General features: G+C 41.5%; 1 protein-coding gene across 1 annotated transcript in view; it reads left to right on the forward strand.

Annotated features, from left to right (window-relative positions):
• The window catches only part of sorcs3a (sortilin related VPS10 domain containing receptor 3a), a 265,372-nt gene that overhangs the window by 202,405 nt on the left and 40,248 nt on the right, over positions 1-22,719 (forward strand). The window contains exons 10-16 of the mRNA XM_030093398.1: positions 7,267-7,413; positions 15,981-16,083; positions 17,365-17,441; positions 18,221-18,312; positions 19,653-19,760; positions 20,525-20,642; positions 21,347-21,480. Coding sequence (XP_029949258.1) covers positions 7,267-7,413; positions 15,981-16,083; positions 17,365-17,441; positions 18,221-18,312; positions 19,653-19,760; positions 20,525-20,642; positions 21,347-21,480 — 779 coding nt within the window. The remainder of the gene's footprint in view (positions 1-7,266; positions 7,414-15,980; positions 16,084-17,364; positions 17,442-18,220; positions 18,313-19,652; positions 19,761-20,524; positions 20,643-21,346; positions 21,481-22,719) is intronic.

Consider the following 22,719-nt stretch of genomic DNA (forward strand, 5'->3'; position numbering starts at 1 on the left):
AAAGTGAAATTATAGACATACTCAGCCTGATCAGACACTTCCAGTTCAAATGACTTCCAGCTTTAAGTTTTATGACTTTGGGAAGCTTCACACAATAGTCAACATTCTTGAGAATCAATGAATTAAGTTTTTTTCCGGCCATAGAAGGTGACTAATCTGATGACGGTGCCACTTTAACACCTCCATCCCTGTTCCTATTATAAATACAATGAAGAGAATATATTGTGTGAGTTTTTGATTGAGCCAGCATGTTTTCTTTCTTGAATATGCAGCAATTTATCCATCTGACGTGTTCCACTTTCAAAATAAACTTGATGTTTCTCTCTAATTTTATCCAACACCAGCAAAAAAACAAAAAACAAAAAACAAAAAAACTAAACCAAAAAAAAAAACAACTGATGTATCAATCAAATTCCTCTATGATCCTTTGAGAACTGACAAGGAAAAAAAACCCTTCGAAATCAGCTTAGATAAATAGCACAGAAGTGTGAGCAAACACTCATTAGAAAAAGTGTGAATGTAAGTGAATGTAATTATCAGGTGCTGTGGATTTAACAGCAAATGAAGGTGCTGTGAATTCACTTTCCTAATGCTAACAAGCCATCAAAACCATCCTCCAGATGCTAACGTTCGTTAATGTTCTGCAGCTCGGCCAGATGCTGCGAGCCGAACAATCTGCCGAAAACATCTAAAATATCACTTTTTAATGGGAAACTATTGAACCAAATCCAGACTGTGGAGTGCCAAAAGAATCGGAGCCAATTCTTTAACTGTGAGAGAAGCAGAGTTAAAGAGACTGTGAGCAGCAGTGATTGTTGTTTTAATAGAAGTCAACAGGTATTTCGATGTTTTACGGTTCAATTTTACCTGGTTAGCTCATGTTGATTTGTTACTGTGGCTACAAATCATCTTCTATATCCAGCTCACCCACTTCGAAGGACAGTCAGCTCTGGGTGAGAAGCAGGTCAGATCCTGAACTGTCAGATCTCACAGTAGAATTTATGCTGTTGTCAGTTTCTCCACCGAAATCTTAAAAAAAAAAAAAAAAAACTTCTTCATAAGGAGGAGTGCTTGAAAACCACCACTTCTTTGGATTAGTAATTAGGAAATTTTGCCAGCTTGAAGCGAGCTCCATTCATCCAAATGTAGCTGGTTGCAGGGATTTAATTTTTTTATTTTTAATTTTGCATTAATAATAAGGCAATGGTTGAAAATGTTATATTGTTTCAGGTCAAGGCACTGCAGAAGAGAATATTTTTTGGCAACTTTTTAAAAAAAAAAAAAAATTGTCACAGTCATGAATATGCAGCATAACACCCCAAGATAATTGAGCTGAACCGAGAATCATGGGAGATTGATGACATCATTCAAAATGGCCGTCCCCGTGAATCTCAGATGACTGGTGGTTTACCTCGGTTATTTTTATTTTAAACTGAGACTTGGACAAGATTCATTCAGATATATTATTTGAGCGAGTATAATGGCAGATTTTATCTCATCAAGGGGAATATTTTACTCCTTATTACAAATAAACAATTTGAACAACTGTAGTAAACCCTACAGTAATCTATGTGTATCTGAAATACGTACTATATCCACCCAAGCAAAAACCCTTTAGTCATGGTTTCATTTGTCTTCTCATCCCGAAGCTTTACACTCTCAAAAAGTTTCAAAAAGTTCAGCTCTGTGTTGACGAGGAACTTTCCGAACTCGTCCTGAATAATCAGCAGTGCTGGCAATTAAACTGTCATTTGTAACATTTTCATGTTCAATATCGCCATCGAGAGCAAACCCAAACAAATTAATAGAACAGAGAAGGCTTCAAATAATCTGGCAGCGTTTTCTCATTCAGATCGATGATCATTTAGAACTGTGGGAATGAATAAAGGGACTCTGTGGATTTAATACATGCTGCAAGTAAAGCGGGATGAAAAACATTTTCATGTTAATACAATTTGGTTGTAAAACTGCACTCAGACGAAAAAGAGAAGGGAAATTAATGAATGTGATTATTTATTTCTTTATTTATTTTTCTTCTGGCAGCTCTGCAGCAGATTGAGTGTAACCAGTTGGGGAAAAACCTCCGTGACAGAAAACGGTTCAGCATCGCACAATTAGAAAATTCATGAACAAAATTAAATCGAGGCCCCGTTTTCATGAGAACGGTGCTCAGAGTCACTGAAAACTCACATATTTGAAAAGCTGCTCATAAAGTGGAACATTTCAACTTTATCTCTTTTTATTTTCCTGTAGTTTCTATCAAGAAGCGAAACCTCTCGTGTTTTAACAGTGCAACACATCAGGATTCAGCGCTCATATCATTAAAATAGTTGAATAAGAAAACCCTGAGCTCAAAAATGGGAATTATAAGGAAAAGCGTCTTACTAATTCTAATGGTTTTTATTCCAAATTTTAATGTATCTGCTGCCCCTGCAGCTGAGAGCAAAGATTTCAGGCAGTGTTTGCACAAATAGATCTCAAACTGTTTCAAATCCTTGGGAGCCATTTTCAAAAAATTACTTTTCCATTTGCTCCATGCTCCATTGCCATGTGATCGGTCACCCAAAACACGACAAACGTTTTTCTATTTTCACTTGAAAAAGCGGCCATATTGGAAAATAGCGGCAAATATAGAAATCAAGTGTGACTTCCTAAGCATGCACCGCGATATTTTTGACTTAGTGCCTTCATTACAGTGTATCTGGCTGAGAGGAATGATGTAAAGAAAACGTTCTGAAAGGCTCCACCAGCCGAGCTCACACAGATATTGACATGCAGCAACACGGAGGGCTGCGACGCTCCCGCGGCAGGGAGCCAAAATAAGCTGCTGATGAAGAACCTCGGCAGGTGTGCGCTCAGCGGGCGTCCGCAGGTACGCAGCAGAGGGTTCGCCCTCACAGGAGGCTCGTAAAAGAACCGGCAAAAGCAGACAGAGGCGGAACCGTGACACTAAAACTAAATCAGAATCACGCCAACGTTAATTCAATCATCTTTTTTTTTTCTGCACCGCTGCACAGAGCGAGCGTCCCCTGTCCCCGGGGGGGCGGGGGGGGGGGGTTCATAAAGCAAGCTGTTAATCAATAGCAGAGGACCAACAGGTGCTTTGCCGCTGACGTTTCCGCCGGCTCACGGTTTTTACAGCTGCTGTGATTGAAGTGGAGGCAGCGGGGTTTGACCCCCTCTCGGATCCCACGCTGACCGACAGCTGCCGCCAAAAGTCACCGCAGCGATTGAAAGTGAAACTGCCTCCCTCCTTTTTGCAAGCGGAAATCAATTTCCTCTCTTTTTAATGCGACTGAGTGGCCGAATTAAGCCACCATCGGGTGAGATTTAGAAAAATTTGAACCATTTTGAAACATTTCTGAAATGAAAATGCAGTAATAATGTTGTGTAAACGGGGCCCGAGGCCTGCGCTGAGCCGCTCTCGGCCCTGCAGACTCACACCTGACTGGAATGGATGAAGCGTCCCCGAAGAGCCGCTCCGTACCATCAGGAGTTGTTGGCTCTTTAGCATCTGAACCCGCGGGTCGGTACGCCGCCTGAGGGACCGGGGAGCCATTTCCAACACGAAACATCCCAGATGAATCGATGCAAGCGGCTCCCGTGTTGTGCTGCGGGATGAATGCATGCACAGGCCTGCTTGTGGGAGGTGGTGTTTCACTCCGTCTTCCACGGACAGCTTCACAATCATCCGTCTTCCCAACACACACACACACACACACACACACACACACACACAACATAAAGAGCCGGCTTAATGGGGCTGTTTGCTCTGCACCTCTGGACTCGTAATGACCCTGTTAGCTTAGCCGCTTCTCGCTGTATGTGTTAGCATCCGGGGGGGTGGGGGTAGGGTGTCCATCACTCACTCATCAGCAGGTGTGTCTGGGAGTGAGGAGGAGGAAGAGAGCTATAGGTCTGCAGCGGTGGCAGCATCGGGGTAATTAACAGTGCCATTACTTCCCCCTGCAGAGTGTGCACGAGTCCCAGCGTGTGCACGGCTCCTGTTTGGAATGCAGCAGGAGTTAGTACCTCTTCACAATGCAGAGAAGGACAATCAGGAGTTTAATCCACAACTCGAAGCTTCACCATCTAAACACCATGATGGAGCCTCTTTAAAGCAGTATTTATTAGTAGAGCTTCTGTTATTAAACTGAATACACATGAAACTTCCATTTTACCGCAGGAGCCTCATCAGTTTAAACGTTTTAAATGCTTTTATATAATCAAGTTTCCATCTTTTGATGCCATTAAAGTGCAGCTCATTTTTACTTTTGGGACTTTTGAAAATGAGTAAAAATAAACATCAATATATTGAATGTACTGTATATATCATGGAATCAGCTCAAACAGCATCAAACTCTTTTTAGATCAGGGAAAACATGAGTAGAGCCACTGTAACCTTGAAAATCACACTTTACAAAGATTTGCTTTGTTGAAAAATCACTTAATTTTCTTCCGCAAACAGCACTTAACGTGACTACAATCTCAACATGAGGCCAATTTCAATTATGTTTTCTTTGACAAAATATTGTTAAAATATTGTTAAACATGTTAAAATAATTGGTCTTGGTTGTTTCCTGAATTGTGGCCTCTTGTGAGCCAGTTTTGGACCATGGACCTTATGTTTGACACCCCTGAGCCAGAAAGTATAAAACTAAACAGAAATCACCATTTGTAAATTTAATAAGTGTTCAAATTAGGTTGTTCTTCAATTATAGTGTCACATTATTTACACCAAAGAGCCCTGCTCTACTAGATTAATGTAAAATGTAGGAAATTAGATATCTGTTACTATTTCCTTCAACTCCTGTTGACTAGAAGAGATCTAGTGGCAACTTTTTAAAAACATTATTCAGCTACAAGTTGTGCTATTTTTTCAGTTTTATGATTTCAAGATTTTTTTTTATTTTTTTTTTTTTTTAAGGCTGACTCGCACAAACAACATTTTCTGAGTGCGCCACAAAGGGTTAAATGCTGCCAATGTTTGAGAGGATCTCATCTTCCTGCTGCACTTTGAGTCAGACTGAAGATTAAAGAAGTCGAGTCTCCTCCTGCAGCGCCTCCGCTCTCTGCTGCTACCCCCCAAAAAATTAATTATTCTGTTTCCACACAGAAAACTGACAATTATCTCCCAAATTAGGAGGATTATTTTATTGTCAGTCAGATTGGATAAGGGCAATTTCTGTAATCACCAGTCTTTGTTGTGCAAACTAATCTGGTGCAGACATCGGGGCTGCTCGTCTCGGTCTGAGAGGAGCTTTCCAGCAGGTGGCTTCCACAATCAGAGCTGCGATTGGCTGAAGTTCACAGAAGCACAAATCATCCCCCACTTTGTGATAATGAGCCGGGGATGATTGACTGGCGGCATGAAGAGGGCTGTTGTCAGTTTTCGACTATCTGATGACGTTTGCTAAAGCCCACAAAGCCGCGATTCAACAAATGAGTCATAAAATGTAATGGATGATGCTCTGCAGTTCAATAAATACCAGCTTTTTTTTCTCTTTTGACAATAAAAATCTTCTTGTTTAGTAAGGAAATTACACCTGAGTTTTATGCCTCCGATGTTTATGATCCAGGACGAGCTGAGAGTTAAAATCCAGTTGTGTAATACAGTTTTAAACGATTGTGTGCACATTTTTCTTCACATGCATTTATTCATTTTGTATGTGCACAGATGTATGCAGGGCTGTGTCACAGCACATTTATGAGTTTGTGTGTTTATGTTGTTTTTTTTTAACAATTCAATTCACAATGTGAGGCTTCAATCTGTGACGGAAAATGATCCCAGTCGAGGACAGTCCTTCAGTTTTCTCTGGAAACATGTTCAGTCCGACTGGTTACTATTAGGTTGATGTAAGATTAGGATTAGGAGAGTGGAAGTTACAACTCCTCTCATCCAAGTTCAACAATTGTTCTGAGCACAAGCTATGAATTCCAGAGCTTCTTGAAGATTACAGCTAAATCTACCTGAAGTAACATGTTATTATTTCATACCTTCATTTGTTTCCAAATTAACAACCGTGTATCATCTGTAGTGCAGCAAGTCGCTTCTTCATTGTAAGAACTGTCACTAAAGAAATGAATCTGAAACAAATGTAATTTGTCTTTGGATAATTGCCTGTAAACAAGATGGACATCTGATTAAAAAAAAAAAAAAGGTAATGTTTGTAAATTCTGCTCATCTCCGCTGACAGCTGTTATTCTGTGGAGGAAAAAAAATATCAAAAAGATGGAGTGAAGGTGATGTTCATCTTTTTTTAATAAATGAGAATCTTATCTTTACAGCCATTGTCACAAATAATGAAATTGTAAGTTCCATCTGTGCATGGGCCACATAAATATATCGAGAGTTATAAAGTTTAAAAGAGAAAAATTTAATATATAAAAAAATACTCAGATTAAAAAAAAAAAAAAAACACTCCCGTCTGTGAAATAAATTTGAAAAATCCAAAAAATCCAAAATCAAAGCAAAGAGTGCATAATATTTGCAAAATGAACTGTGGAAATATGCTTTTTTTTTCTCTTCACTATGTTATTTCTTAATTCATTAGTTGAACGTGTAGCTCTTTGTAGCTGTAACGCTCTAATTTAATATTAATGTTATCTTTTCTCTCTTTGTCTCTCTCCCTCACCTGTGACACATACAGGCAGCGAAATGTGTAATTCAACACAAATCTGCATGGATTACAGGTTATGTGATGGAGAAATGTAGATATGTCGAGGAGAAGATGTGTTTTCAGGTCAGGCTGCGGTCAGCGTTCCTACTTACATATATTCCAAAGAGAATGAATGTATGAGTTGCCATGACGACGCCAGAGGCGCTGCCTATTAGTGCCACTTACACAGCCGTGCTCCTTCGGTGGAGGGGAGCGCACGTGAGAGGAGCCAGTCTGTCTTCTCCCGGCTGTGTGGAGGTGAGGGAGGACGTCCGGGGAGACGTTCAGGGCCGGGAGTGTGACTGTGGCTGTTCAGCTGCAGAGCGAAACAGAGCCGGTGCGTCTGTCTGCTCTGTGTGGACGGGCGAGAAGAATAATTACAGATAGAAATACTGTCAGCCATGAAGATAAGCAGCCATTTGCGTTAAACTGTTATTGTGAAGATCGCCGCCTCAATACACAAAACGCCCTCTTCTGATGAGACCGCTGGGGAGGATTTCTCATCCCAGAGTGGGAGCCTGGGAGCTGTTATGCGAGAACCGAGCGGAATTAGATGAGGAACATGAAACTCAACCTGCTGTGTGTGTTTGTGTGTGTTGATCATCAGGTGGCTGGAATCAAAGGCATGCTCATCGCTAACAAGAGGCAGGACAACCAGGTGAAGACCTACATCACGTACAACAAAGGCCGCGACTGGAGGCTGCTGCAGGCCCCGGCGACGGACCTGGACGGGAACGACATCCACTGCATCCTGGTGAGTGAGCGAGAAGGCCGCGGCATGTTTTCCATGTTGGTTCACCCTGGGATGAACGAATTGAATCGATGGAGGAAGGGATCTTCTGTCACTGAACTTTTTAAAAACGCTCCATCTCACTAAAAATGGCAGGAAATGCAACTTTTTAGAAATGCTGCCACTGCACACCACGGTTGTAATAAATGGACATTAACAGAATGGCAGCTTCCAGAGTGTCACGACTCTCAGTCCAGATTCTCCTGGACTTGGTGGTCTTATACTCCCATTTTTAATGCTTATAGCATTTTACTCTCAGCGCACGTGTGTGTGGTGTCATTACAAAAACAAACAGCGCCAACCAATGGTGTGGCGTAGTAACTATATCAACTTCGACATTTCTGCGTAAACATACGTATATCATTTTCAAAATGTCACAGTGAAACTGTGAAAGTTTTCTGAAATGTCAAAAAAAAAAAAAGGCACACTTTCACCTCAAACAGAGGTGCAGAGTCGGCGTGAAACCATTTGCATTTTTTTTCTGTAATGCTCATACGCTGTGGTGATCAGGATGAGACAACAGGAACGTGAACGCTTCCTGAAGAGTTTTTTTTTTAAGTCTTTTTTCAGCAAAATCTTTGACATACACTGTCATTTTGGTCAGTTTTTTTTAATTCTCCAGCCAATCTTTCAAACGAATGAATGAAATTTACTTAGATTCACTCTTTTTTCTTATAGCCTGGTATATTATTTACCACTTTTTCATCATGGACAGAAAGTCTAGTTGTGTTCCATGTTTGCATGTTCTCCATATAATAAGATGCAAAAGTTATGAATACAATGAATAAGAGTCCAGAATAAACAACATAAAGTCATCAGTATAAAATAATGGCTTTACTAGACATTTATTGGACCTTGTAGATCACGGACCAATGATTTGAAGAACTTCCCTCGTATATCAGGAGGAGGGAATCTTCTGTCACTTCTGGTTTTTGTACATCCCCCATGGTTCATCTACTTAGAATCGATCTTTTTTTTTTTTTAGCACAGGCAGCAGATGAGAGGCCACAATCATCCTCTAATGATAAGTGCAACCACTCCATCACTCTGTCTCATGATATAGTTCAATTTTAATGTGAGTTAATGCAAAAACACTCAAATTAAACTCCCCTGGGTGCGATATCTCCAACCCTGAAGTGATTAATCTGAGTGTTTCACATGTTTTTCACACCTGATTCCATTAACTGAACCATTATCTGGCTTCTGCAGAGCTTTCTGATGCCTTTTTTCCCCCATTTAAATCAAGTGTGTTGGGAAAGGAAAGCTGTCCATAATATGCAGAACAGAAAAACTGCCCAGGGTGAGGGTTGCAGAACACTGTCAGTAATCCATTTAAACCATGCCATGTTTAAAACCAGCATCATATTTTTTTGTGAAACACACTCACACGGTGGAGTTCAGGACCAAAGATTTCCTGATTCCCTTTGAACGACTGCAACAAATAAATAGCAAAGCAGAGGAAGCCGCTGGGCTCCAGTGGTGGCAAAGCTTCAGTAAATAGTGATAAAAGGGGAATATAAAACACAAGGGATCGTTGTGGCATCGCTGCTAAATAAATGTAGAGTATGTAAAAATAACCAGGCTTTAGTGCATCACACATCACCCACTGCAGATCCTGTGAAGTCGAATAAAATAATATCCAGTATAATTCCTCTTCTGAAACAGTAATAGTGTGTTTATTTGTATGACACCTTTTAGAAATAGTGTTAAACAGATACCAAATTTAGTAATACTCCTGGGCTGTGCAATAAAAAAAGGACGTTCTGGAGATATGAAGAGAAAAGCAAGGATTTTGTGACTCTAAGCTGCTGGGGCGGATCATTCCAGAGCTTTGATGGCCTGATAAGAAAAGTAGGTTCCCTTTAGTGCTAAAGTCAGATGCAGAAACCGTCTGCTTGTCTGAGTGGGAGAGGAGAGCCCAGCTTTAAAATCCATCCAACCAGCTCTATCCAGGCCGAAGACACAAGACCTGGAATTTGTCAGCCAGAGGTATTAATGCTTATTCATGCCATCATTTCATGAAGGTCTGATTATCGGAATGCTCTTTTCATTTGTCTCAGTAAAACATCTTTAGATCGACTGCGACTGGTCCACATCGCCGCTGCAGGACTCTTAATGAAACGCCTCTCTTATGTTCTCCTCACTGGCTTCCCATCAGGTTCACAGTTCAGTTCTATACTTCCTCTGACATATTTAGCTCCAAGCAGTCCTGGAGTCACTCCATGCGTACGTGACCACCAGGCTTCTAGTTGAGGAGCACTTTGTGGCTGGTGAAACCGCTTTGTCGCATCAATAAATAATAGCAGCAGGGAGAATCAGAGCAGTGGCCATCATAGAGATACACACCATCACCCAAACACACTTTCACAGCATGGACATTTTAAATAAATGAACCAAGGATAGGGAAACTGATTGTGGGTGTTGTTTTATTGGATCTGTGATCCCGGAGACTCTATCAGCTGAGCTCTGCACTGCTGGAATCTGTTGATTCGTCTTTGATTGATACAAATTCAACTGGGAAGGTTTCCATAAGAACACAGCCATTTCTGTGTCTTTATAAAAATGTGAAATCCTCAAAGCATCCGTTTCTTTTGTTGTAAAATCAAGCAATAGAGATGGCCAAATACAATATTCTGAAGAAATAGTTTGTCCCTGTGGCTCTTTGAAGCACTGATGGAGGTCTGATGTGGTAAATGAAGGTTTGTTACCTGACGCTCTTAGCTTCAGACTGAAGTTTCAGACTCAGGTATTTTGGATCCTGTCTTGGGTCTTGGATTCGTCATTAAATGATGGATCCAGAAGAGAACAGACCATATCAGAGGGTAGAGCTCTAGAATGTTGGTCCAAACAACTGGACAAGGAACGAACAGCTTGACTTTCAATATTCCTGGACCAGCCAATATCTTCTTACTAGACTATGGTCCAGGATGGGTTTTCAGCTTGTCCAGTTGAGTATTTCAAAACCAAGTTCAGGCCTCACCCAACTTAAAAGATTTGATTTCATAGTTGAGAAACTTTTGGGTACCGCAGCATAGGATGGAAGATGGAAGACAGAAACATCAGAGCTACTAGTTCTTCTTCTTCTTCCTCATCTTCTTCTTTTTTTTATCACTCCAACCCCATATGGACTTAGTGATGGATGGATGGATAGTTTGATGAAAAGCTTTTTGAAATCTCACATCAATAAAACAGGACAGGAGATTTGCTCACAGATAGCGGTGATTTCATTTTCAAAGACTTTGACTAAAAGTATTTGTCAAGAACCTTTTTCCTGGAAGACAACTTAAAAAAAAACTAAATAAAAATCCCAACATGAAGACCAAGACTGTGATGAAAATAAGGGACAATTAGGGCCTCCTGGGTCTTTAGTGTGAGTTTTGACTTTCACATTATTTGTCTAGTTTTACTTTGTTTACTTAAGTTTTCATCCATGAAAAACATTCATTAACAAATATTCCTCATCATAGTCTCTGCGAGCCAAATTTACACTGCTCACTGACATGGTTATCATAGTTGTAGCCAAGATCAATAATTAAAGCCACATGTGCTTAATAAACCAGCCATAATGTTCAGATAATATGAACGCACCATACGGTTTCAGATATTCTAACACGCATCTGCAGTCTTGCAGTCTTGATCTGGAATATGAACGAGAAATGCTGCTGCAGTCCTTTAACAAAAAGCACTTCTCTGAAAGAGAAACTGGAAGCAGACTTTGGCTGTAAACTACATTCTGGAAATCCATTTTTACTCCTCATCCTCATCAGTTTTCTCCATTACCACTTTTCTCCTGACAGATCTGCCCTGCAGGTTCAGGGGATTAAGGAGGCAACTTTATCTTACGGCCTATTAGTCATTTAGCACAGAGCCTCCAGTGAACTTCTTGACCTCCTCCAAAATATTTCTGTGCATTTGGACCCTGAGAAGAGCCACTGAGGCTTGTTGGAAAGTGTGAGACTATCGGGTGAAACGACAGGAAGGGCTGATGGATGCAAAGTCGGCGTGATTATGACAGGATGCATTGAAGACGTCAGGTGAACGGGAATGAAGAGTGACAGCGTCTGATAAAGGCTGGTGTGGCCGTAATGATCAGGTGCTGACGGTCACATTTTTCATGTCCTGTAAGTCAGTAGTCGCTCACAGTGACCCAGAGCTGGATAAAGAGGTTTAAAAAAAGCTTATGCTATCAATGTGTGACATGCTAAGACTGAACGGTTCTACTGCAGAGACCTGGGAGGCCACCGTCGTGATCATTATATGATCTTAAAGCTGTATTCCTCTGCTTTCTGTCACTTTTTGAATTATCCAGGAACAATAAACTGTGTGGGAGTTATGATCCTGAGAGCTTCACCTGTCAGATCCTGTCAGTGAGGGTGAAAAAACACCGTCTGGGGTTATGAATCAATCATTTATGTTGAAGAGTACACACTTACCGCAGCATTATGTTTGACAATGTAGCGATCCCACACTTTTCTGAGCGTGCGCTGACTAATATTAGAGGAAACAGTGAGGAAATGAGGCGCTGATGCTGGAGTGGCAGATCTGGATCTGCTCCATGCGTCAGCAGTCCTCATTAGACGGCCTCCCCGCCACTAAAGCTAACAACCGACTGCTCGGAGGAGTGATGCTGCAGACATTAGCAGGACTTCACACTGTTTAAGAGGTGATTTCAGGGCCGCGTCGTGCGGCGCGCAGGTTCCCGGTGATTGCGCATTCATGTGACATTTTAATTACAGCTGCAGATTCCTTTTGATTACCCTGTTCAGTCCCGTTGCCCTTCATGTCATCGCAGCTCTGACACGCTGTCTGTCACGCAGATGAAAGCAAGCACGTTCGCTCTTTCTGCTCCGTGAACAAACGTAATTGTCTTGTGTTGTGTGCATGCCCGGGAGGCTTGGCTTCACACTTTAATGCAAATTCCGGCGCTCTCTGTATTAATGACAGATTAAATGCAATTAGCAGAACTTATGAAGGCACATTTAGCTCTCTTTGGGAGACTAATGAAAGTGGATTTTTTTTTTTTTTTTTTTTTTTTTTTTTCAGTCGTTTGTCCTCAAAGTTATTCTGACCTGATCATTTTCTAATAACAGAGCTTCCTGTTATTGCCTGCTGGTCATTTTAAAAAGCCGATACACATCGAGAACGATTTCTCTTATTTCCAGAAAACACGAGCCGGTAATTAATCCACCTCCTAGTTCAGTGTGCACATAAACAACTTCAGTTGAATCTGTTCTCATTTTACATGACTGCATAATAGATGCTGATCAGCAATAACATTAGAACAACTGACAGGTGAAGTTAAAACTTTCTGCATCGTGACTCCTGTTATATGAAGCAGCAAGTGAACATCTTGTCCTCACAGTCTGATAGTCTTCAGTGATCCAGGTCCTGGTGTCCTTGTTTGCTGTCTTAAAAGGAAATTGGACTTGTTCAAGATGTTTCACTGTTCTTCCAAGAGGCCTCCATGTGTCTCCCAGATTCTATAACAAACAAGCAACATGGCCTAATAAGGGTGTATTACGCACAACGTTTCAAGTGAAAATGCATCGTCCTTTTATATTTTGGTTTGCGTGTTTGGACAGCAACGTTTAAAAACTGTTTTTTGTTTTCATGCTCAGCCACTAGTGGGTGCTGTTCTGATATAATAAAGCCATCTATGTATGCAAAACAGACATAAAGCCATGAGAAATATAATGTCTCTACATGTGATCCAGATGATGGTGCAGGAGATGAACACTTTACTAGAGAAGTACTGTAATTCATTAATTCTTCTTGCACATGTGCAGAACTATTTACTGTGACCGTGGTGCACATGTACGCAAGCAGCCTCTCAGAAAAGTGTCATTTTCCTTCATTTGCACACAGACAATGGAACCATTGTCAAAAAAATCCACCTTGGGAGTTGTTTCCAAAGAGTCAGGTTTCCAGGGGCTCCGAGACCCAAAATACAACAGAGGTTTTCTATTTTCATTTGAGAATGTTGTCGTGTGAATGGGCCATGACTCAGAACATCTTCAAACCTTAGAGGTCAGGATCAGTAATGTGGTCCAGCACTTAAAAGATTTCATAGAATGGTGTCAGAAACAACAGTGCATAGCATTTGTTTGGATTTCTGATCACATCATCTGAATTTGTGTGAACTCCCTACCATAAACAATAGGGCTGGTTAATCTCTCCGATTTCCTGATTCGATTCGATTACGATTATTGAAGTCCCGATTTGATTGCAAACCGATTTTCGATTATTAACGATTCTCGATGACCGATTATTGATTTTCCATTTGACAGCAGTAACCCAAATACACCACAAAGATATTGCACCATTAAAACAGTTGGCTGCTGAATTACTTAACTTCTCTTTTATTGAACAACAATTCAAAGAGCTCTCTGTGACTTCAATATTATCTGTTCTTACTTAACACATGTAAAAAAAAAAAGAATAAAAAACAAAACATGGAAAATGTTTGTAAGTAACCATAATTCAATTTAAATGTTCGATTTCCATGATTGCTGTCTTTTATTTTATTGAGCTGTACTACCAATATTTGTTTGCTGTAAGCGGAAATGAACTTCTGGTTTTGATATGTGATGCTTTTATTTTGATAGCACTGTTTCCTGTAAAGACGTTTTTTGGTGAGGTTGCTTGACGACGGTTGAATGAATGGAGCGGAGTTTGTGTTTTTGTTATTTCATTGTATTTTGTAATTAGCAGCCCCCTAGTGAGGCACAAGCTCTTACGGTGAAGATGAAGATTTACTGCCATTAAATCCAAAGTTTTCATCAGTTAAAGTGTCAGCCTTCAATGGGGGGCATGTTACAACATTTTTCCTTTGGAGGTCTTGAATTTGTGTTTAGGCAGTTCTGATAAAATAAAGGGGGAAAAAAGGCAATTACTAGCAGCCTATATTATGAATTGCATTTTCTTATTTTAGAAATGAATTTGAAGTCGTTTGCGTACTGAGTAGAGCTAGCTTTTGCTCCAACACATGACTGGCTGTGGTGCTGCTGTGATCCGTCTGACTCCGCCCAGCAGCCGGGCGACAGCAGGCAGCTTCAGCGCTCGTTGGCATGCGAGGTTTAGGGTGTGAGCATAACATCGGATATGTAGAAAGTTGCCAAGCCCTGCAGCCAGGTTAATATTTGAGACACTGTCGGTGATGAGAACGAGGTCATGTGTCTCCGTCCCCCATTCGTCTGCCACAGCTTGGATAAACTCGCACATATTTGCGCCTGTGTGGAGAGGTTCAGCTTGCTTGCTCTTGGCTGCTTTCTCCTCCGTTTCACCGCTCCCTCGCTCTAGCCGCCGCACGCACCTGAGGAACTCGGTCCGCGCTCTACGCGCGATCTAATTTTTACAAAATAAAATAATGTGAAATGAATCGATTTTTGAAAATTTAATAATCGATTCGAACTCGTCCATAACATTCGCGATTAATCAATAATCGATTTTTTTCACCACCCCTAACAAACAATAATTCTCTTTTTGATTGTGCAGCTGTTCTCCTGTAGAAACTGACACATATAATGAACTCAAACCATATTTACAATACTGCTACTACCACAGATGCATACCACGACCAAAGTAAATAGTTCTTCTGGCATGTGCAAGTTGATGGACAATAACAACAATGGTTGCCTCCAGAGTATCATGACTCTCAGTCCTTATTCTCCTGGAACTTTGTAGTTTTATCAAAAGAGTCACCAGTGAAAGCATTCCAACCTGGTCGTCTGTCCAAGCTAATGTTGATATACTCATCATCGTTAGTGTTAATAGCATATTGTTCTCTGCATATAGGTGCATGGTTTCATTTCAAAATCAGGGAGCAGCACCCACTAGTGGCCTGGCATGCTAACGACATTGTTTTCACTGTTTCTGCAATTGCCATGTAAATGGACATAGTTTTCAAAACATTGCCTTATATGTAAATACAAAACTTTTCTGAAAAGAAAGTGTGAAAACAAAGCGATTTTACTTGGAACTTTGTTGTATAAACAAAATCGTTATCAGGTGAACACTTATTCTTTTTCAATTTTTCCTTCTGTCCATCATTCTGATCTCGATAAGCATGTATGACTCACTCGAAACATGGTTATGTGACAGCTTAACTGCGTATGTGTCCACATTAGCTTACAGTTCTTAGTTCTGCCTCATTTAATTGCTCATATTAATTTCATTTAATGAATAGTTGCATTTCTTTCTTGACCTTTAGTAAGTGTTCAACGATGTGCCAGTGTGTATATATATAAAACATCATGTTCAATCCAGTATAACGAGGGAGAAATAAAACAGATTGACAGTTTTTTTTTTATTTTTTTAACAAGAAAGAAACTGCAGATGGTTGTTGTTGTTTTTTTTTAACTCTTTCTGCTTGGTTTCACAGTGCTATAACTGTGTACACATCTCTGACATTGATGGGTCTAAAGCTGATTTTCTATTTGCTCTTAAATTGCTGTAAATTACAGAGAAATAACCTGAGTGTCAGATCACCTACAGTAACATCCTTTTCATGACCATTTCTCTGTGCTTTCCAGCCCTTCTGTTCCCTCCACCTCCAGCTGCAGACGTCAGAGAACCCGTACCTGTCAGGAACCATCTCCACCAAGAGCTCCGCACCAGGAATCATCGTCGCCACAGGTCAGAGAGGCTCCGATGTGCGGGGGTTCAGCTATGTCGTGTGACTGTAGCTTGCGTGATTAGGGCAAAGCATTGTGGGAGCAGAGTGGACTCTGCTGGTGGCCTGTCGAGCTGACGCTGCCCCGATCAACCCCCCCCCTTCCTCCCACTTCAGCTCCTGTCCGCCTGTCTTTAGTGACCGTGGGCAGAGGACTGCAGGGTCTCCTGTTAACGCAACGTGCTGTGGCTCCCATGTCCAACTGTTGTGATGACACATAACCAGGCCAATTATTCAATGGGAGTGTGTGTGTGTGTGTGTGTGTGTGTGTGTGTGCGTGTGCGTTCTTGTATTTCTATCCTTGTCGGGGCCAAATGTCCCCACAAGGATAGCAAAACGTGGATCGACGTGCCTTGTGGGGACCTTTTTCCGGTCCTAAGTAGGAGAAACAGTGTTTTCTTGACCATGTTGTTGTTACTGAAAAAAGTAAAAGTGCAAAAACATTTCTTTAGGGTTAGGCTTTGTTGTGGTGTGGGTTAGGGTTAGGGTAAGGGTCAGGGTTAGGGGCTAGACATGAATGGGAGTCAATGGACGGTCCCCACAAGGATAGAAATACAAGACTGAGCGTGTGTGTGTGTGTGTGTGTGTGTGTCCCGTCGTGTTTCTGTGCACTGCTGGAAGAGTCAGTGCGTTGTCACGGTGATTGGCCGTGCCTGCTGTGCCTTTTAAGACGTCAGCAGGTGCAAAGATCATCTCACCGACATGACAAACAGCATCAGATCAAACACACGGCTGTTTGCTGAGCCGGTCCACAGAGCGGAGCGGACCGACTGGAGAGAAGACCGCCAACCAATGATGGACTTAAAGCAATGCTGCAACGCCCAGCATCCAGCATGGCTCCAACATTAGTCTTCTACATCCCCCACCCTCATCCCTCCTCCTCTGCATCCCCAATCTACATTTCCCCTCCTCTTCCTCTATATCCCCCCTTCTACATCCCTCCTTCACATCCCTCCTCTACATCCCCCCTTTATATCCCCCTTCTATATCCCTCCTCTACATCCCCCTCCTCATCCCCCCTCTACATCCCTCCTGCACATCCCCACACTGCGTTAGCAGAGTGATGCCAGCCTCCATAAGAATCATCCTGGGATGTTCTCTGTGTGGTTCACATGAGTGGAGCTGATCTGGGAATGAAGCCAGGAAGACTGAATCAGTCAGAGGCAGAACGGTGTGACTGGCATTTAAAACACGTACGCTTCTGTACCCATGTGACCTCGCTGTGGTTCTTTAACCCTCTGCAGGAAACATCGGAGCCGAGCTGTCGTACAACAACGTTGGCATGTTCATATCCTCTGACGCCGGCAATAGCTGGAGAGCGGTGAGCGTCACACACTGCAGCGGTTCAAACAACAACACTCACGGTTCAACATTTTCCTCAGTGAGATATCAAGTGTGAGGACAGTGATCATGCACAATAAGCCACATAAATAACAATACTATTAATAAAAAATAACCACCTGATAACTTCAAATCTTGCTTCAGAAAAACTTTTTGAGTTAAAATATTGGAGCTACCTTTCCATATTTCTCACCTGCCTTCAGGCTCTCACTCTCAGAAGCGAGCCACACTCTTGGCCCTGCCCCTTCCTGCACACTGGCCCCTGAAAGAGATTGAAAGAGACATTTTGCTGTATTTTTCACCAGAATATGAATTTAAGAATTGGCATGATGTTGAAATTTTGCTCATTTTTAGGATGTTACACTTTCATGTATGTATTCTATTGATTTGCATTGAAACATTTGCATTTGTAGATGTTTGTGAATCGTTGTGCTGTCATTTCAACCGTCTGCCCCTCTCTAGTTTATACATTATCAATCCTTCTGTATCGGTGTCACTAGCTAATATATGCTAAGTGTAAACTCTGAATAAACAGCCAGCTTCACTTTTGAACTTTTAATGCAGAGAAAAAGTTGTATTAGCTCAGAAAATTGTGCTCTTCAGCTTTTGTTTTCAGACTCACATCCCAGTTTTCTGAACTTTCTTTTATTGCATGTCAAAAATTCACTGTTTGCTAATAAATTAGCCACGGAGGCGATCTGTGTTTCACAGTGACGTCCCTCTGTTGCATTTCTGTTACCATTCTTCATGTGTGCTCAGATCTTTGATGAGGAGCACAACGTGTGGTTCCTGGACAAAGGCGGGGCCCTGATCGCCGTGAGGCAGCCGTCCGTGCCAACGCGACATCTGTGGTACGTCCGTCTACGAAAACCTTCTTGGACACGTTTTCTTTCTCAAAAAGCTTTTTCCAATTTCCTCCCGGTGATTTCTAAGGTTAACTGTTAAGCTCCACCCTCTTGCAGAAAACAGCGTGTATATATTCGTGGTGACACTTGATCCATTTAGTGATGCACTTTGACTGCGACTTCCGCAGAAAAAAAAAAAAAAAAAAAAAAACTTATAAGCAATCTAATTTAGGAGATTTTTTTTTTCCAAACCACTTATCATTAGCAGGCAGCAGAGTGAGCCCCTCCCCACCCCCACCCCCACCCCGCCGTCCGGTTTGAGTGTTTTCATTAACACGTTGCCTTCCTCTTGCCAAATCGGGGGCCCACGCTCTGCCTCACTGCAGGCTAATCCAAGTGAGACCAGATCTCTTCTCCAGTCGCTTTTGCAACAATTTTGAAATTAGTTTTAGAAGCAGCCAAGTGTGGCCTGCTGGGTTTTTTTTTTTTTTTTTTTTTTGTCTCTCCACCAATTTAAGCACGATGTTGGAGGAAGTGAGGGAAACAACTGGCGGATGTGAAGGAGCCGTGTGTTTCTGCAGAACAGAGTGACGCTCAGCAGGGTGAAGTTAAACACTCTCCCACCGCCCGGTCTGCATCCCAGAATGGGTGCATGTCAACACTTTGCTGTTGTCGGGGCTTTTAGCCAAATGAGGCCAGTGTGTGTGTGTGTGTGTGTGTGTGTGTGTGTGTGTGTGTGTGTGTGTGTGTGTATGTTTTAAGGTGAGGGGGAGGTTTTCTCTCTTCTCGCTGCCTCGGCAGTGTTTCACCTCATGTCACACTCAGGTACCCCTCGTCGTTGATGAGCCGTCTGAATCAATCCTCCATGATGAAAACCGTCTCTTTTTTCCTCCACTCCCGCGCCGTTTTCTTCTCCTGTTCTGCAGATTTGCAGTCAGTCATGAAACACTTCCACTCTGGGTTTTTTTTTTTTTTTTTTTTATTGTTTGTTGTTTTTCTTACTGATGCAGAATTTGGATGTGTTCATGGAGAAGCATGAAAATACACCTGGAGGCAGCCAAACTTCACACACATGAACACAGCTGCTTTTTCAAGCAACTCAATAGCAACTGATATTCTAAAATTAATAAGAACATATTCCCTTCTTTTGCATGTGAACCAAGAAAAATTCTGTCTTTATGTAAATTTCTTTGTTCCAACAAACCTCTTAGCTTGACAGTCTTAAATATTCCTCGACGATTTGATATTTTGCTGAAGCTTCTCAAGCTGATCGTATCGAAACCCTTATTCTTCTGTCCCTTGCTGCCATCGGCCTCCATTCGAGCTTTGTTGACTCCCTCACACAGGGTGAGCTTTGACGAGGGGGTGCATTGGACCCAGCACAGCTTCTCCTCGGTGCCTCTGTTCGTGGACGGAGTCCTGGTGGAGGCTGGAGCCCAGAACCAGATCATGACGTGAGTCTTTCCAACGCTGAACCACATTTCAGGAGGGAGTTAACATCTGTAAGCATCGCGGAGTGAATCAAGTTATTGCTGAAGAAAATTTTTGATTTTGATTTGATTTGTGGAATCTACTTGATCATGGATTTTGGAGTTTTACTACAACAGTGACATAAAGACACTCAAAACATTTTCAATTCAACTCATTTTTGCCCCAAGAGTTGCAAATTTCTTTTGAAATGAAAAGCTGTAAATAATAATGTTTTGAGAAGCTAATATTTCTTCTTTGCACCAGGCCACTTCTTAGAATATTGCACACACATTTTCACAGTAATAGTAGAAGTTAAAATTGATCTGTTCTTTGCTCTGACTTGAGTGAATATGTAATCCAATGTCTCCACATAATGAAAAACCTTTTACACACTTTACTGACATTAATCTTTCTTTATTTCCTATAAACCCAGATTTCAGCCAAGTAGCAGATGTTAGTTTTGCTGGCCGACACAGTAAAAACAATTAAAGCTTCATCTCTGAGCACAATTTATGTACATTGACATAAAACAAGAGGAGAAAAGCTGTTACGCTGCAGGCAGCGGTTGCACGATTTCTCATTAGATTCCATATTTGTGGCCGCTCAGAGACAATAAAAAGGGCCTTATTTGGCCCGCGTGCCAAACATTTTCCCCAGCCTGCTATGAAACGTGTGTGTTATGAAATGGCTGCTCATGATTTATCAGGGATCTTCCGGATGTTTGTTATTTTTTTTTTTTTCTGTGCAGCTTCTTTGGACACTTCAGCCATCGCTCTGAGTGGCAGCTCTTCAAGATCGACTACAAATCCATCTTCACCAAGAAGTGCACAGAAGAGGATTATCAGACCTGGCACCTTCACAACCAGGTAGAAAATATATTAAAAAAAGAAAAAAAAAACATTTCCTGTAGAAGTTTGTATCATCTTTCTCATTCTGTCACTAGATCAATTTGATGTTAGTGGCTTCAGACTCCTGATAAGAACTAGTTTCATGTGTCTGTTGTTAACTGTGACTGGAAAGGACGGTTCAGTCTCAAAGAGAAACGATGAAATGTTCAGGTGTAGAGACGAAAGGTGTGTGAGGACACGTGAGCATGGTGCGAGACGCGATGCATTCACAGTAAACTCGACAGGAATCGTTAAAGCAGCCTGATATGACAGAAAGAAAAAAAGAAAAAAAAGGTAATTTGAGGAAAAGTAATACATATATTCATTCCAAACCTCCATAAGTGTGTAACTGACCCTTGAGGTTCTAAAATAAACATACATTATTAATAATGATGATGACGATGACGATACAATTTAAAATTCAAAAGTAAAAGAAAAATAAGATAATAGAAAATTTAGAAAAATATATGAAAGATAAATCAGAAAAGAAAAATAACACCATTTTAATTTCTCCCAGAGGATGAGGTTCTACCCTTCAAAACTGACCGTTTGTGACCCTGGATGTTGTTTCCTGAGCTGTGGACGCACTGAGCATGCTCAGAGTGGATCTGCTTCCTCCCAAGAGTGTGTCTCCAGTTTGGGCCTGAAAGACGATAAACTCTCTGCTGTTCTTGCTCCATCAGGGCGAGCCGTGTGTGATGGGACAGAAGCAGATCTACATGAAGCGAAGACCCGGAAACTACTGCATGCTGGGAAAGGACTACTCCCGCATCCTGTCTGCCGAGTCCTGCATCTGCCGGGCTCACGACTTCGAATGGTAAGACCACTGCTGCTTTTCCCCTCAGTGGCGGGGCGCGATCATGTTTCTCCAGAATTATCCAGAAGTGTGGATTTCTGAACTTACCCAGAATAAAATAAGAGACAAGTACATCCCTGCAAGAGATTGATAATAATAAGAAAGCAAACTATGGTAAAATGATGAACAATGTGTAGGAGAAAAACTCCATCATCTTCAAGAAGATCTGAGTGTCATCAGCATAACATGAACCAAGATGCTCTCTGATTCCACGTTTATATTAAAAGGTGGAGGGCCCAAAACATGACCCTGTGGAACCTCACAGTCCACGTCATGTCCTCAGAAAACCGTTTTTAATTGGAAATATGAAGCAAAACATTTAAAAATTCATTACAGGGCAGCCAGCTTGACACAGTATATAATGAAGAGCAGACCCCTTTCTGTCAGACTTCATGTCTCCTTCACCGCTAATTAGCAACTTGTAATTGTCTCCACTTTACAGTCTGAACACTGACATACACAGTGAGCACACAGCTGACAGTGAGTCTCAGGTTCGCTAATATGCAAACAGTACAGAGGAGATGAGTGTCATGGTGGGTAAAAATAGTCATGAGAGTAATTGGAAGCTACTTAAATTGACGTTTTATCCTGAAATGCAGCCATTTATTTTCATCTGCGTTCTTCCACCTACCATTAAAACCTGCTTAATCCAACTTAAATGCCCATTTTTCCAGATCTAACTCTTTTTTTTTTTTCACCTTAGTTGAATTTATGAAAACAAAGACTGTCCTCAGCTGCACTTTGTTGCTACATCCACTTTCTTTCATTTTCAAAAAGGTTTCTGAATAATTGCAAACGCATTTACAGATAAAACCCGCTGAGTGGACATGGACGTCTATTTCAGAGGAGAATTCACTTGATAAATGTTTGCTCTTGTGGAAAAATGCTGCAATGTTTCAAAGAATTGATGTTCACTGCCTGTGAGGAGGGAAAAAAAGCAGAACGTCTTATGTTGCGACGAGTGAATTGACCAAGTGAAGCCATCCAGACACGGCGGTTACGTGGAATCCATTGCATATGCGATCCATGCGTGTCATTAATTTACCCTATTTGCTGCGCGTTTTCCAATAATCTGATAACTTTGGTGTGATTTTGCACAATTTGCTCATAATGTGAGCCTCCAGTGTGTCAGCTCGAGCTTCTCTTATGCAAAGGTGTAAATACTTTCAATTTGTATGCAAATCCTGAACGCTTTTTTTG

Source organism: Salarias fasciatus, chromosome 6, assembly GCF_902148845.1.
Source record: "Salarias fasciatus chromosome 6, fSalaFa1.1, whole genome shotgun sequence".
NCBI lineage: Eukaryota > Metazoa > Chordata > Actinopteri > Blenniiformes > Blenniidae > Salarias > Salarias fasciatus.